The sequence below is a fragment of the Ambystoma mexicanum genome, chromosome 4q (genome assembly GCF_040938575.1).
Source record: "Ambystoma mexicanum isolate Mex_15411 chromosome 4q, UKY_AmexF1_1, whole genome shotgun sequence".
Classification (NCBI taxonomy): domain Eukaryota; kingdom Metazoa; phylum Chordata; class Amphibia; order Caudata; family Ambystomatidae; genus Ambystoma; species Ambystoma mexicanum.
Window position 1 is genome coordinate 188,606,581 of NC_090928.1, and position 15,541 is coordinate 188,622,121.

A 15,541-nucleotide genomic window follows, 5' to 3' on the forward strand; every position below is an offset into this window, starting at 1 on the left:
ACTGGTAGAAGACCAGACTAGCTATAGATCTCCTGCACAGTCTGGGATTTCTCATAAACTGGGAGAAATCCTGTCTTCAAGCTTCCAAGACTCTAGAGTTCTTAGGCTTCGTCATAGACACTCAGACAGCTCAACTACGCCTTCCGGCGTCCAAGATACATTCTACCAAGCGGGAGATCCGCAGGCTGCTTCAGAGGGAAGATATATCGTTTCGCGACTTAGCAAGAGTGATAGGCCTCCTTTCCTCGTCTATCCAGGCCATTTTTCCAGGGCCGCTACACTGTCGAGAGTTACAGAGGCTCAAAGGTCAGCACTTAAGGCGCAGTCTTTCTTACTCGCAGCAACTGACCTTATCTATAGAGGCACGAACAGAGCTCAGCTGGTGGCTCGTGCACATGGAAGCCTGGAACGGTCGGGCGATTTTTGGCTCCGCTCCAAACATAGTGATAGTCGGATGCCAGCCGTTCCGGCCGGGGAGCACGATGCGGCGCAGTAGCTACAGGGGGGACTTGGTCACCCCAGGAACTCACTATGCACATAGACTGCCTTGAGTTACTAGCGGGCTCTTTCGCGGTACGCTCCTTTACCAAGGACAGAGTGAGTTGCTGTAATTTGCTCAAAATGGACAACATTTCGGCGGTGAGATACATCAACCATCTGGGGGGGCACCAAATCTCACCTCCTGGCGGAGCTAGCCAAGGATTTTTGGCATTACTGCCTAGAGCACCGTATTTCCGTCACAGCGGAATACCTACGAGGTCTGACGAACGCAGTGGCGGACTGGTATTCCCGGAACAAAGTAGATTACAGCGACTGGAAACTTCACAAGGAAGTCTTTCTACGGCTTCACCAGATTTTGGGTCCCATGTCCAAAGATCTTTTTGCCTCGCGCCCGAATGCCCAATTGCCGATATTTTTCAGCTGGAATCCAGACCCAGCGGCAACGGACGCCTTTCTCCAACGGTGGAACAAAGGAGTACTTTACACCTTTCCCCCATTCAACATGATTACACGGACCCTGGCGAAGGCCCGTCAGGAGCAATCAGAGCTAGTTCTCATAGCCCCAGTCTGGACTTCTCAGATTTGGTATCCACTTCTTCTGGAACTTTCTACGGATTTTCCAATCCTTCTACCCCAATTTCTAGATCTCCTGCTGAATCCTGCGCACCAGCGTCACCCTCTTCTCATCCAAGGGTCCCTGGTTCTAGCAGCTTGGAGGATTTCAGGGCAAGGTGGAAAGTTCCAGGCATGTCCAACTTGGCAATCAGCCTCATTGAGGAGAGTTGGGCTCCTTCCACTCTTAAAAGATACTCTAACTCATGGAATGCTTGGAGAGACTGGTGCCAGGACAAAGCCTTACATCCGGTTTCGGCACCTGTAGAGGAGATTCTCAACTTCTTGGCATCCCTGGTGGAGAGGGGTCTGGCCTACAGGACTGTCAACGCATATTGTTCTGCTATTTCAGCAGGCCATGACCTCATCGAGGGAGTTCCAGCTGGGGAACATCATTTGATCTGCAGACTTCTTGGGTGTGTCAAGCTAGCGGCTCCTCCTCCGTCTCGATGCAGTAAACTTTGGGACGTTGGTAAAGTGTTGAACCTTTTTGCCAGATAATTCCTGGTTATCTCGCACAGCCATATCTGGTAAGCTCACTACCCTTCTTTGCCTTGCCTCTTGTAGAAGAGTGTCCGACGTCCGAGCCCTCGATCTGGCGGGCAGGACCTTTTCTCCCGACGGCATAGTATTCCACATTCATAGAAGGACGAAGTGTAACTCCAGAGTAATCTCTTATCCTGCCTTTAACGATCAGCCTAAACTCTGCCTATTCAGATGCCTCAAAGTCTATGAAGCAGTCACAGCTCCTCTCAGGGTCTCCCCTGACGGCCAACTACTAATAGCTTTACGTAAGCCTCACAAACCAGTTTCCGCTCCGACCTTAGCACGCTTGGTGCGGTGGACCTTAGCTCAAGCGGGTATAAATGCTTCTCATTTCGGCGCTCATTCCGTGAGAGGAGCAATGGCTTCTAAAGCATTTCAACTCGGAATCAGACTAGAGGATATTATGAGAATGGCCGATTGGTCGAGCGAATCGATTTTTAAACAATTCTACCTGAAACCGGTAGAACAGCCAGCGTCCATAGTGGTAAGTAAGCTTTAAACCAGCATAATGGAGCCTCCGGTCTTGACATAGAATAAAGATTTTCCATAATAACTTACTAGAAAGTCTTAATTCTATTAAAGACACGGAGGCGAACATTATCCCGCCCGTAGAGAAATCGGGTTTTTGCTAAGTTTAGACAGTATTATCTTCGATTATGATAACTTTTATTCAATGTATGCCTGTTATTCGGAATAACATGAATAATTTCTCTCCCTCCCTCTTTTGGGATCTAGGGTTGTAATATACATAGTCTAATAACGATTATTATTTTTTCCTTATCCCGACACCTTCTGCGGATAAAGCTACCTAATCCGAAAGGTCTGGGCTCCGCCTACTACCACAAGGTGTCCTCAGTTATGAATGTTGGTTAACCTGGTTCGCAGCTTCGAAGAAGTGCATCGTATTCAAGGCTGTTTATGGAAGGATCTGTTGACTGATTGGTGGACATTATCACATGTTAAGGATACTACACTGGACCCTCCTCAGACATCTGGGAAATGTAGTTTTTGTCTATGTGGAAAGTCTTTTGTTTCCTGCTGTTTATTGTTGAGATAGTTCAATATTTTTTTCTCTTAGTAAATATTATGCTGCTGAGCATAATGTTCGCCTCCGTGTCTTTAATAGAATTAAGACTTTCTAGTAAGTTATTATGGAAAATCTTTATTCCCAGGCAAAGTTTCTTTAAAGAAAGCACTTCCTTTCTTGCAGGACCTTTTTTTTAAAAAAAAAATGTTTAGTTTTTTTTAGCAGCAACATACTCTGTTAACACACCAGAGAAACAGCTATAACATGGGAATATGCTTTCACTTTGTAATAGATAAACCATTTACTTTTATATGCTCCCAATGCAGGCTCATGTTAAATCCACGACTATTTAATGTAAGGGCTCAAGAGTAAGACGCAGTGGCATGTTTACTTTGGATTGTAGACATTTATTTCAGCACAAAATAATAGTGGGGCGTGTGGGAGAAATCCTAGCTATCCATAATCCTAAAAAGGGTTTCCTTGCCTCAACAAAACTAAGGAACGTCTGTCAGGATTTAAAATCAAAGAGCATCCTATGTCTGAAACCCTAAGCTGTCCCTTGCACAATAAGCTCAGATTGTGTATCATGGGAATCTCTATAAGCTATATAGTTGTAGCTTTCTCTTATTTCTCAACAAAAAAAGATTCCAAGTTGCAAAAAACAAGATTAAGTTCCGCCAGGAAAGGGGTTTTCCTTTCCTAGATTTCTTCTGGTGGTTTGAATGTCACTTTATCACAGTTCAATGGGGGGCAGGGGGACTCGTCACATAGTCTTCCTTAACACACAGTTCTTTTGTTAAACTTTTCACACTCTGTTCATATTTCTACTTCTGGTGTACTCTCCTGTCAGTGTATTTGTGATTTTCTCTTTGGTACTTAAAAGGGGTATGAATCCTCCCTTTTTGAATTTGCAATTTTAAGTTTGCTCGTCTTCTCACCCCTGGTTTACTCTCATGCCAGAATATTGCATCATTGAGTATCTTTATCTTGCTCTCTTAGCTCGGAGTCCCAGACTCACTGATTGCCTGGTTCACCAACCTGCCAGGGCTTTTCTGTTCTCAAATTACTCTTTTTCATCCACAAAATGTCCTTCCAATATTGGCTCATCTACCCGTTCTTAGCAATAGTCATACTTGAATTGTTCTCCTTTTTCATGCACTGGGTTTCTGACCTGTTCAGTACGCTATGCGTGTTGACATCAGGCTTTATTCCAATGCATTGGGTCACAACCTTCTGTTAACACTGTTCGTATATGGATCAGGCTCCACTGCCAAACGTCGGGTCACTGACACTTTAACTGTTGTAATTAATTTCTTCAATTGCTCTTTCTCGTGTTATCAAGGACATGCGACACCCGCTCGCAAGCGTTCGGTTAACCCATTCACTCTCTTGGGGCTAACCAGGCAGCTTTGGTGTTCCCTGTGTCCTTCGTTTCCTTCTTTGAACTGCCTGGTGGTGGGTCCCTTTAGCCGGTCTGCTCGCGCTTTCCTCTGTTCTGGACAGCTCAGGTGGCAACAAAGCGGTATGCATCTCTTGGCCCAGTCTCCCTTCATGCTGCTCACATCAGTCTCTCTACTGCCTTGAACTGAAGGTTCGCTTTCAGTGGTTTCACCAGTGTCCGAACTAGCTGCATTCCATTGCAGACTCTGTTCAGCTGTGTGTGTTTTAAACTTCCTGCCTTTGTTCTCCAGGGACTAGAGCACAGTGTTTGCTTCCCGCTTCTAGTCATCCTCATTGCTCTATCCCTCTTCTTCGTCTCGGTACTAAAAAGAGGAGGGGGATGGAAATATGTTTGGTCAAGCACATTTAGGAATTCTTACTCTACATTACAGCAAGCCATTCAGGCATGTTATTTTGTTCTAGCATTTTTCTACCTCTCTGTAGTTCGTATTCTCCTACGTTCTATTCCTGCAGATAGGCACCCTCAGGGTCAGTCGGGTAGCTTCTCCCTTTCCCCCGGAGACATAGGAGAAGCTTCCCTTCAGAGATTGTGGCGCTATCGTTAGATTCGTCATACTACGTTTGCAATTCCTATACTTCACTTGTGGGGACAACCTTGTTATTTAAACACTACAAAATAAATCCACATTTAATTTAAAGTGTACTTTACTCACAGATAAAGTCAAATTTGTACAGTTATTTGTGATTTCATCGCTGGTAATAAACATGGAGGGATAGACTATATATTTTAAACCCACTAGACACCCTTCGCAACATATTTTAGCACTGGTGCAACTATATAAACAAACTCCAGTCCTAGAATATTTGGTTAAGTGTTGGATAAGTGTTGGATAGTGGCTTTAAAAAAGTTTTGTTTCCCCTTCGATGTTTATTTCCAGAAATGCAGTCACTGGGTACCGTTTTTACTTCACCACCAAAACTCCAAAGCATGTATTGCTATTATCACTATGTGCTATGTGCTAATCGCCTTAGAGGGAGGGGTGACAGATTCAGTGGCGTAACACAAGATGTGGGGGCCCCCCTGTGAGCTAGGCTGAGGGGGCCCCCCAACTCAGCAACAAATCAAGGGTCGCGCCACACTCTGGGCCAGCCTAGATTATCACACTTGCGCAATACGCACAAACGTGCTGCTGAACGGATATGCTGCACACTGCACTAGGAGAAAGATATACATATGTGTTTTAATATAATATACAGCACACTGTCTGAGAAAAATTGGCTAAAAAGCCAGAGTGTTTCCAATTGTTTTGTAGGGTAACACCAATCCAATAGATGCAAGTCACCAATAGAGCACAGGAACATTAAAGCTTTGCTATTAAAAATGCCATGCCACAATGAAAACATGTCCAACTGGCTGCACAAGGTAGACCAGTTTCGACATGTAATAACAATATAGTAAAGTTTGCCAGGCCACATTTAGCCATATCTAGACTGGTTGCACCAAAATGGCAGTCAAAGCAATAATACTCATGAAGAATAGAACGCACATTCAAGCCTGTGTCTCTGTGGCCTCTAACAACACGGCCAAACTCTTTAAAATCTAAAAAGAACTGGTCAATCCTGTTGAGGTCTTTACATCTCCTGTTCTCTCCCAGGCCCTCTGTATGGCTCTGTCATCTCACTTCTACGCTAAAACTCAGGACATCCTGTCCCCATTCCCTCTTCCTCTTCCTCTCTCGGTCACCCTTTGGCCATCTCTACCTCTCTTCCTCCTTTCTCCTCTTTCTCTCTGACAACACCTGACAAGGTTTCTAGACAAGTCCGATCTATGAAAGTGTCATCCAAACAGGTGCTCTCCTGCTCCACCAGAACCATCAAGAACCATATCCCTCGCTCCAGGCTTGACCAATTTCAGTAATCACTCTTTCCCCTCTCCCGTTAAGCTCTCCCTTATGCACCCACTCCTCAAGAAGCTTTCTGCCGATCCTGCCTGCCCGGCAAACTATCGCCCAATCTCCCATCAAACCTTTCCTGGGCAAACTGTTGAAAAAGCTGGCCATCTCCCAGCTTACTCTACACACGGAATCTGTTGGTTGTCTCCATGACCATCAGTCTGGCTTTAGTGCCAGAGACACGGAAACTGCTGTCCTGAACACCTGTGAAGTTCTGCTCTCTAGCCTTGATTCCAGCATTCCTTCTGTCCTCATCCTCCTTGATCTTTCCTGCGTTTTCGACACGTTCAACCATGCCATCCTGATCAGTCCTGATCAATCGACTCCCTGACAACTTGGGCATCACGGATCAGGCCCTTGAGTGGCTGACCTCTTTCCTCTCGGATTGCCCCTCCCAGGTCCAACTTGGTCCCTTTCTCCCCGCTTCATCCTCTCACTCTGGTTTTTCAACCTCTATGTGGCCCCTTTGACCCACCTGATCTCTACATTCTTCTCTAACTTTCAGTGTTATGCGGATGACACTACGCTTTCCTTCAGGCTCCCCTCAAACTCCTCATCTCTCGCTCATTCCTGACTGTCTATCCTTGATTCAGGATTGGTGTGCCTCCAACTATCTCTGCCTTAATGTCAGTAAGATGCAGATCCTTCTCATTTGGACTCCTGCCCCTGCTTTCCCTCTCTCACTCTGGCTGCCCGCCTTGGGCCCTCTTCCTTCACCTTCCTGTGAGGCAAACACTGGTGTCATCTTTGACTCCACTCTCTCTCCTCACATCTCAGACGTTGCCAAGAAGTCCCACTACCAGCTGCTCCTCCTCAAAGGGACTCTTCCCTTTCTCACTTCCCCCAGAAGCTCACTGTCTGCGGAGCCCTGGTTCTCTCTAGGCTGGACTACTGTAACAGCCTCTTTCTCAATCTGCCTTCCTGTACTCTCCAGCCCCTGCAACTAATCCAGAAAAGGACTTCAAGACTTATCCTTGGCCTCAAGCACAGGGATCGGATCTCTCCAGCCAGTGCTCCAGATAGGATCGTGAGGTGGGAGTATTTTACTCCCTATTTTTAAACTTTCAGAGTAAATGTGATTTTAAGAGAGTAAAAATGTCTTTTCTCCTTTGCAAGAGTAAAATGTATGCGACATCCAGCCGACGTGTGCAAAAACTGTATGGAAATCATTACTATGTGGCAGCTTTCTACACTGTGACAGAATACACCTTTCATTATTTCTCTATGGTCTGGCCATTTGATCTCTCCTGTATATATTTAAATGTTGAAATCACAAAATCCTAGCCAGTTACATAGTAAAGGAAATATGAATTGTAATGTGTGTTTTGAGGTTCGATAGCAGAATTTTCTTTTGATCTTTAACGAAAGTCCCCTTTCCTTGAGCTATTACTACCTAATGGTATGCCAATGTTATAATACAACGGTGCAGAGAGGCAAGGACACCAGGCTAAATTCTATATCTAATCTAATGGTCAAATGGTTATTTATATAGCGCTTTTGGCAAAGCGCTGCACATGGAACATATTTATCGCAATTACCACCAAACCAAAGGCTTTACTCCTTTATTGACCTCAAAAGGATGAAAGGCTGAGTTGGCCTTGCTGACATTTGCACCTGCAACCTACAGATCACGCTCAGATTGCAGCAACGCATGCTCAACCAGCTTAGCTATCTTATTGGCTAACATCCTTAAGAGGTAGGTTAACTGAGTATCGACTGAGGTATAATAACCACAGTACCTAGATGTTGGACGAACCATTTATGAAGTGCTACATAAAGTTAAATACCTAGCTGGATTATCAAAGGGACAGGTTTTGCTGAGTTTCTATTTCAATTGCCAATGTAACTCATTTGTTTTTGAAAAGCGCTTGCACTTCCTGGAGCGTTAGGTTTTGGATGTTTTAATTGTAGTCCTGAAGATTTGAGAGACTAGAACACCTGTGAATGGTGTAATGACAATCACTCACCCTTGAGCAAAGGCCACTAACCATTTATAGTAATGTACTGCATTGACTGCAAGGTTGATTGGATGTAAACTAGACTGTGCATAGTCATCATTTTTACACACTGCTTTTATAATTAGAGTGTAAATTAAACTATAAGTGTACACATGATCCACCTCCGCATGATTATGCACACAGCACAGGAACTCTGAAAAATAAAATTGTGCAATACTGGTTTGCTTTCACTGGAAAATAACTTTGTTCCAAAATATGAATTCTCAATTGCAACTTAGTTTTCCATCTTATCAATTATACAATCCTGAAATTCTAGGAAAATAAATAGGCACAGTGCTTCTGTTTGCTTCATGAACATCAACACAGCAGCAGCTGAATGGAAAGAAACCATTCCTTTAATCAGTGTGCAGTTGCTTTTTTTGAAAGGCTTCAGAGAAATACATTCTGTTTCAGTGATGGCTTGCAGCTACATCCACATAGATAAAAATCAAAAGAAGCCTTCTGGTTTCTGTCAAGTAACCTGACCTTTGCACTGCCCTCTGCTCTAAACCTTTTTGTAAATGTACACAAGAAAATAATAAAGCTGTCGTATTTACAAGATTTTCATGCGTAAAAAGGCCTGGTACGCAGCTTATCTGGAGGCCTGTCTCCAGCCCTGAAATCTCTCCACTGGCTCCCAGTTGCTGCAAGTATCAAGTTCAAGACCCTTTGCATTGTCAACAAGGCTTTCTGGGCCCGGTGCCCGCACTACATCCAACGCTCTCTTCCAAACTATCTTCCTTCTCAAGCCCTTCGCTCAGCTACCTACAACTCTCTAAGGGTTAGACGCTTCTCCAGGAAGAGAGTGGGGGATAGATCTCTCTCCACTACAGGTGCCTCCCTCTATAATAGCCTCCCTGTCCCTCTCAAGCTTTAGCAGACCACCTGAAGTTCTGGAAGCAGCTCAAAACTTTCCTCTTCTCCTCTGCTTTCTCTCTCTCCCTCCTGCTGGCCTACCTGACCTACCTGTCTGCTGTACCGACTGGTTGCTTGGCTACCCTCAGAGTCTCACTGAGTCGAGACTTTCTTGATCAGTCACCCTTGCACTGCCTCTGGTCCTACCATGCACTTAGGGGCTGTAACTGTAACCCTACAGTCCCTTGTTCTCCTTGCACTACCCAGAGCTGTGCTGCCCTGACAGCACTTACTCAGAGCATTGCTGCCGTTTCTCCCCCTCCCCTCCCCTCTCCCTTGCACTTACCCCGTCCCTTTCCCCTTGCACTTCTCATTATCGCACTTGCACGATCTGAATGACACAAGGCCTAGTAAGATTGTTTGTCTTGTCTTCCCTCTATCTTCCATCCCTTCTCTTGTTGCGCCTAGAAACACTTGTGTGCAGGTGCGTTATGAATGACTTATATCATATCATTTGATCACAGATGCCCAGAAAAATATACAATGCTGCAGTAAGAAACGGCTGACTGGCAGCACCAAATGGCAGTCTAGCCAGGTAATTCACTTAGCAGGACTGCTTTATCATAAATGCCCCATTAAAAAAAAGTCATACCAAACTGAGGAGTGACTAGACTGGCTGCACCAAAATGCCTCTCTAGCCATTAATACCACATATCATGCCTGCTTAGCCTGGAAATGGACAGCTATTATAATTTGTCGTATAATTCTGCCCCCCCACACATCCCCTCTCCCTCACACCCCAACCTCCAAAATCAGCTCCTTTGCCCAGAATTACCTCCACGTCCCTCTTCCTTGCCCCAGAGCTTACGGTTGAGGCTCCTTGGCTCGTAGTGAAGTACTGGGATGAGGAAGAGTGGGACTAGGAGTAATGAAGATTACCAATAAGTAATACAGGCATTGAACACAAGTATTGGTGCAACACCATTGAGTTGACTGGGATTCAGCACCCACCCCCCTGAAATGTTGGGCTATGTTGACCAGACCTGGCTGACCTTCAGAGCAGTTGCCAGACTGAAAAGGACACAGATGTTAAATGGCACCTGGGTTTCTCTGTTAACAAGAACCCACCAATTACTAACATAAAGCAATTCACTGTTAGTACCTGCATTCAAATGCCACATTTTTAAGGCAATTGAAATCGTGATATGGGTTTAATACTTGCATGCCAGGGGAGTGATTGGAAGGGTAGAGAGGGAACAGAAGACCACTCATTCTCACAGCAGTCCATAAGTGGGTGCTTTAAACCTTAAAGGAGAGAGTTAACTGCTTGTAACATTGAAGCTGCACTGCATAAAGAAATTAGATGACCCCAACAAATAAGTTTGCCCCTCCCCCACTGCCCATGAAGTTGGCACCCCTCCCAAAATTTGAAGGGTTAGCCCCCGAAATGTAGGTTTTGTTGCGCCCCTGAATATATATACACACACACACACACACACACACACACACACACACACACACACACACACACACACACACACACACACACACACACACACACACACACACACACACACACACACACACACACACACACACACACACACACACACACACACACACACACACACACACACACACACACACACACACACACACACACACACACACACACACACACACACACACACACACACACACACACACACACACACACACACACACACACACACACACACACACACACACACACACACACACACACACCCCCCCCCCAATCCATCCAAGTGTGCATTCTTTCACCATACACTCACACACATCGGGCTGAGGGGATCCCTAACACTTAAAAAATAAATTGGGCCTCATTACAACTATGCTGGACTGTAAACAACGGTGCTGGGAAAGCTCACCGGCACTGTTGTTTCCGGGCCTGCATATTACAGCTCTGCGGGCGGTGTCGTCCTGCCCAGCAGGTCAGAACTGCCGGGCAGAACGGAACCCACCCGCATAGTTTTCACGGACGCAATGGCACCGTTATTAACGGTGCCGGTGCGTCTATGGTCCCCATTCCCATAGAGTCCGATAGGACTTTATGGAAATAGGGACTTACCATTTGCTGGCGCCTGACTTCACAGACCGCTGGGGTTGTAATCCCCCAGTGTTACCGGGAAGTCGGGCGCCGGTAAATCATTACGGGTCTGGCGGCAACCTGCTGGTAGCAATGGCACGGTTGCCGCCAAACCCGTAATGAGGCCCATCATTTCTTTTTTAAGTCACTCTGACTTCATAAAGAAATTATTTCTGTTACAGAAATAATTTCTTTATAATTGCAGAGGGAATTCAAAAATAAAAAAAAATGTTTTTCTACAAGTGGGGGGCCCCCTCTCAGGACATGTAGTGGCGGGGCCCCCCGCACCGCGGGGCCTCTGGGGGCCCCTGTTACGCCAGTGGACAGATTAGTTGGTTAGTTGATGGGAAATAGATTAGTGTCTAAACCCTTAATTTCATAGCTTTTATTACTCTTTTGCAGGGCCTAGCAGGCTGCATAAGACGTTCATTTCAGAATTGTTTGGGCAAAACTGTGAGGCAAGCCACATGCACTGGTTTCTGCTGATTTGCTGGATGAAGCAAACTTCATAATGCACATATTCTTATTGCTTTGTGCAAACAGTAGTTTCACATACTGGAAATGAGTTAGACCCACTTCATTTTCATTTGACTTGTACAGCCGGCCTCGGAAAATGCAGATCCTCTCAAAGCAATAGTTTCTTTCTTTTGTACGATGTGGTTACTACAGCCTTCCATGGTAGGCGCAGCTTCCTGCTAAGGATTGCATTAATAATTGTGTGCACAACGAAATAAGAATGTTATAATTATTTGAGTAAAATGTTTGGTGTAGATGGCTGGAAACTCATTTAATTGCATAATTAACTGAGAAATGCCATCAATGTTATGGTATGTTTTTTAAAACATTGCGTTTGGGAGTGGATCAGAATATTTCAGCTAACTTGGGCAAATTGCATGGTGCCACCCAGTAGCTATCCCTTGAAGTTCACCTTCACTGAGCAATGCACTGTGGATATGCGCACTAAACCATCCAGGAGAAAGACATCATTACCCTAATGAAAGGCATCAAACCCTCCAACTGCAAAGGAGACCCCTGCCCCGCCACTATTATCAAGGACTGTGCCGAGTCCCTCGCCCCATTTCTCACAGCCTTTGTAAACGCATCCTTCACTACAGGCATAGTACCCTCCTCCCTCAAGGAAGCATGGGTCAGGCCTCTCATGAAGAAACCCACACTTGACCCCACCTCACCCAATCACTACAGACCCATCACCACCGTCCCCTTCCTTCTTAAAATTCTGGACAAAGCAGCCTACCTGCAAGTCCAACACTTCATCGAAGAGAACCAACTCCTAGGCCTGAGAAAATCTGGATTCCGCCCAAAACACGGAACCGAGACCGCCTTATTGGATTTAAAAAAACAGATGGATGATGCCAGAGACCTGGGCAAACCTGTCCTGCTCCTCCTCCTCGATATCTCTACTGCGTTTGACCTCGTGGATCACGACGTCTTATGCCACCACCTAACCTATACTGCATATTTTTCAGCCCATGCTAGTGCCTGGATCACTTCTTTCCTACAGGGAAGGACCATGCAGGTCTTCTGATCTAGCTACGGCATCCCCAACCATTATGCTGTGTGGGTTCCCACAAGGCTCCTGCCTCTCTCCCACCCTCTACAATATATTCACTCGCCCCCTCTTCCTCATCCTTGACGCCATGGGGATCTCATACACTAATTACGCGGACGCAGATCCTCGTGACCCTGACAGGCGACTATAAGACTGACTCCAAGACCCTCAACACCATCTATAACGCAATCCAAACCTGGATGGCTGCCAACAGCCTCTGTCTCAACTCTGACAAAACTGAACTCCTATTTGTAGGCTCCCCCGACACCCTAAAAAAACTTGACCTGCAGTTCTCCCACTTCACCATTGACTCTATCATAATTCCAGTATCTGAGTCAGTGAAAACCCTAGGCGTCTACCTGGACTCCAATCTGTCCATGACCAGACAGGTGAACGCCATTGCCTCCTCAGCTGCTTACCTGGCCAAACTCCTCAATGCAGTCAGACCCTACCTCTCCAGCGACACCTGCACAAACATAGCTAGGGCTATCACTGGATCACGGCTGGACTACTGCAATGTTCCTTTCCTAGGGACCTCCACAAAAAACCTTGAGAAACTGCAAGTTACTCAAAACAACGCCTTACGCGCAGCACAAGGCATCTCCAAAAGAGAGCATATATCTACTGCGAGAAGAGCCTCCCACTGGCTACCTATAAGAGAGGATCATCTTCAAAACCTTGACCCTCACCCACAAATGCATCCACTCTGCAGCACCAGCCTACCTGGCACAAAGGATCCATCCGGCCATGTCCTCAAGACCAACCAGGACCCCCTATACCAACCTACTCACTGTACCCATGGTGAAAAAAGCAAGAGCAGGGGGGGTACCAGCTTCCCCTACCTTGCGGCTCTACACTGGAATGCCCTCCCCACTGCCCTGCAAGCTGAACCTTCTCTGACCACCTTCCGCAAAACCTTGAAAACCACCCTGTTTGCTTGATTCTCTAGCGTTTCTCATGTACAGCCGCCATATGTATATGTGACCTGTGTACACCTCCATGCATAATGTGTTACACCAATGTGCCCAATGCTGTAACTTATGCATAATGTAACTAAGTTTTTCTGCAAGTAACAACGCCACAATGCCCTTGGGCTGCCTGCGCGCTATACAAATGTAAAAAAATAAATAAAATAAATAAAGGAAGGTCCCACACTAGGCACGTGTATTTGCTTGTGCATGCAGCCCTGTATTTTTAAAGCTGATGTAATGCTACTGGGCAATATGGGCCTGCCTCCTTCTGCAGGCCACATACATGATGAAATGGTAATGTGGACTTGGCAGTACAGTAGTTCTAACAGGGAGTTAATTAACATTTTAGTTGCTGTTTCCATAGTGCTGCGTACATTTCTCCATAGACCCTTGGGCTTCGACAGTGCTCTATAAATAACTATAATGAAAAGAAATAAAATTACTAAATGTGTTTTCTGCTTGAAGACTGGCTTTAACAAAGCTTAGTTGGAGATTGATGGTGCAAATTGGGACAAGGGATGGAACGACTAAAATTGTTCCTTATCAATATTCTTTAGAACACTGATTGGATGGCTTGTGTTGCCTTATATTAATGGTTGTGTGGTCCTTTTTATTGTAAACACCAAGCAAGGGTTTGTTGGACAGCACCAAAATTGTACTTGCTTTTGCTTGCAGTTGCCCTTTCGATTTACCAAACTGGATGACGTTTCCAGCTAAAGGACAAAGAAATGCTAAGCTTCAAGTATTGGAATACGTTGGCGAAATCTCCATATAAAATAATTCTTACCACTTCGCCAAGGTCGAAGTCAAAACCCACTTCTTAGTCTACAATTGGAGCAAAAGTTCAGCTCTGATATAAATACGTTTTTGATGAAACCTACCTGCATAAGCTATTTTTCTTGCAAGTAATTGTCCACCATCTTCACAGATGTTGTAAGGGGTTTGGCATTGTTACTTTTACACACCCGAGTCTGAAATAAGTGGAAGATCAAACTTGATATGTATGGGGCTAGCAGCAACCCACAGGCTACTTTTTATAATCCAAGCTTTTTACCTATAATTTGCCAGAGGCTACTTAACAGAAGACTGATAAAGCAATTGTCCTTAGTCATAGGTGTATGTTGTGGTGGATGGCCTTAAAGTCAGTCCAGCTGCTGTATGGCACATAAATAGAGGTTTAATTGAGGCCCATAGCGGTGCTATTCAGTTTGAAATCCTTATTTATAGTCTTCCCTACTTGGGTGCTGCGGCTCATTTGCTCACCTAGGATTCATTACTGATGGCTCAGAAGGTTGAGTGAAATGTTTGATTACAATCTTAGATTGATCTTGAAAGACTATAGCCATAACCATTGCTCAGAATGAATGGAGATCGCCTATACTAAAAAAGGGGTTATCCATAATCTGCCGAGAGGGAGCCTAGCAGGGGGCTGCTTTGCCTATTCTATACAATACAGCCATTGTATCTGTCCCAGATGTTCTTGAATTGTTGCTTCTCCCCTCTCCTGAGCATTAACAGCTATTGTTGACTCATAATGTGCATTGTTGGACCAGCAGTTCAAATCGGCAATCACAGGGAATACCCATTCTGTCTCTTGGCCATGGATTTAGTCCACAGTAATTTGGTCCTGGGCTCCAACTGTTTTACTGTATCTGGCAAGAAGTAAAAATATAATTAATTCCACCTTCTCTCATTTCCCTTTTTCTAATAGCACTTGTTTTCTGATGGGACCTATTAAGCAACTGAAGAAAATGGTTGAACCAACAAGATTGATCGCTACAATAGTCGTGCTGGTAATTCTGCTTAATAACAATTGTTTCTCTCATAATGATTTTCATTTTGGGGGCTAAGGGGAGAGGTTATCCGTTGCGTTCTTTTGATGTTTGATATACCTTTATTAAAGGAAACAGGAGGAATTGTTTTGCTTGTATGTCATCTCCTACATTACTATATTTTGACTTGGCTCGAATCAACATGAGTT

At 45.1% G+C, this 15,541-nt stretch overlaps 1 protein-coding gene across 2 annotated transcripts in view; it reads left to right on the forward strand.

Moving 5' to 3' along the window:
* Positions 1-15,541, forward strand: part of SFT2D1 (SFT2 domain containing 1) — a 646,168-nt gene that overhangs the window by 386,879 nt on the left and 243,748 nt on the right. For both annotated transcript variants that reach the window (XM_069607711.1, XM_069607710.1), the window contains one exon: positions 15,272-15,353. In XM_069607711.1, the coding sequence (XP_069463812.1) occupies positions 15,272-15,353 (82 nt within the window). The remainder of the gene's footprint in view (positions 1-15,271; positions 15,354-15,541) is intronic.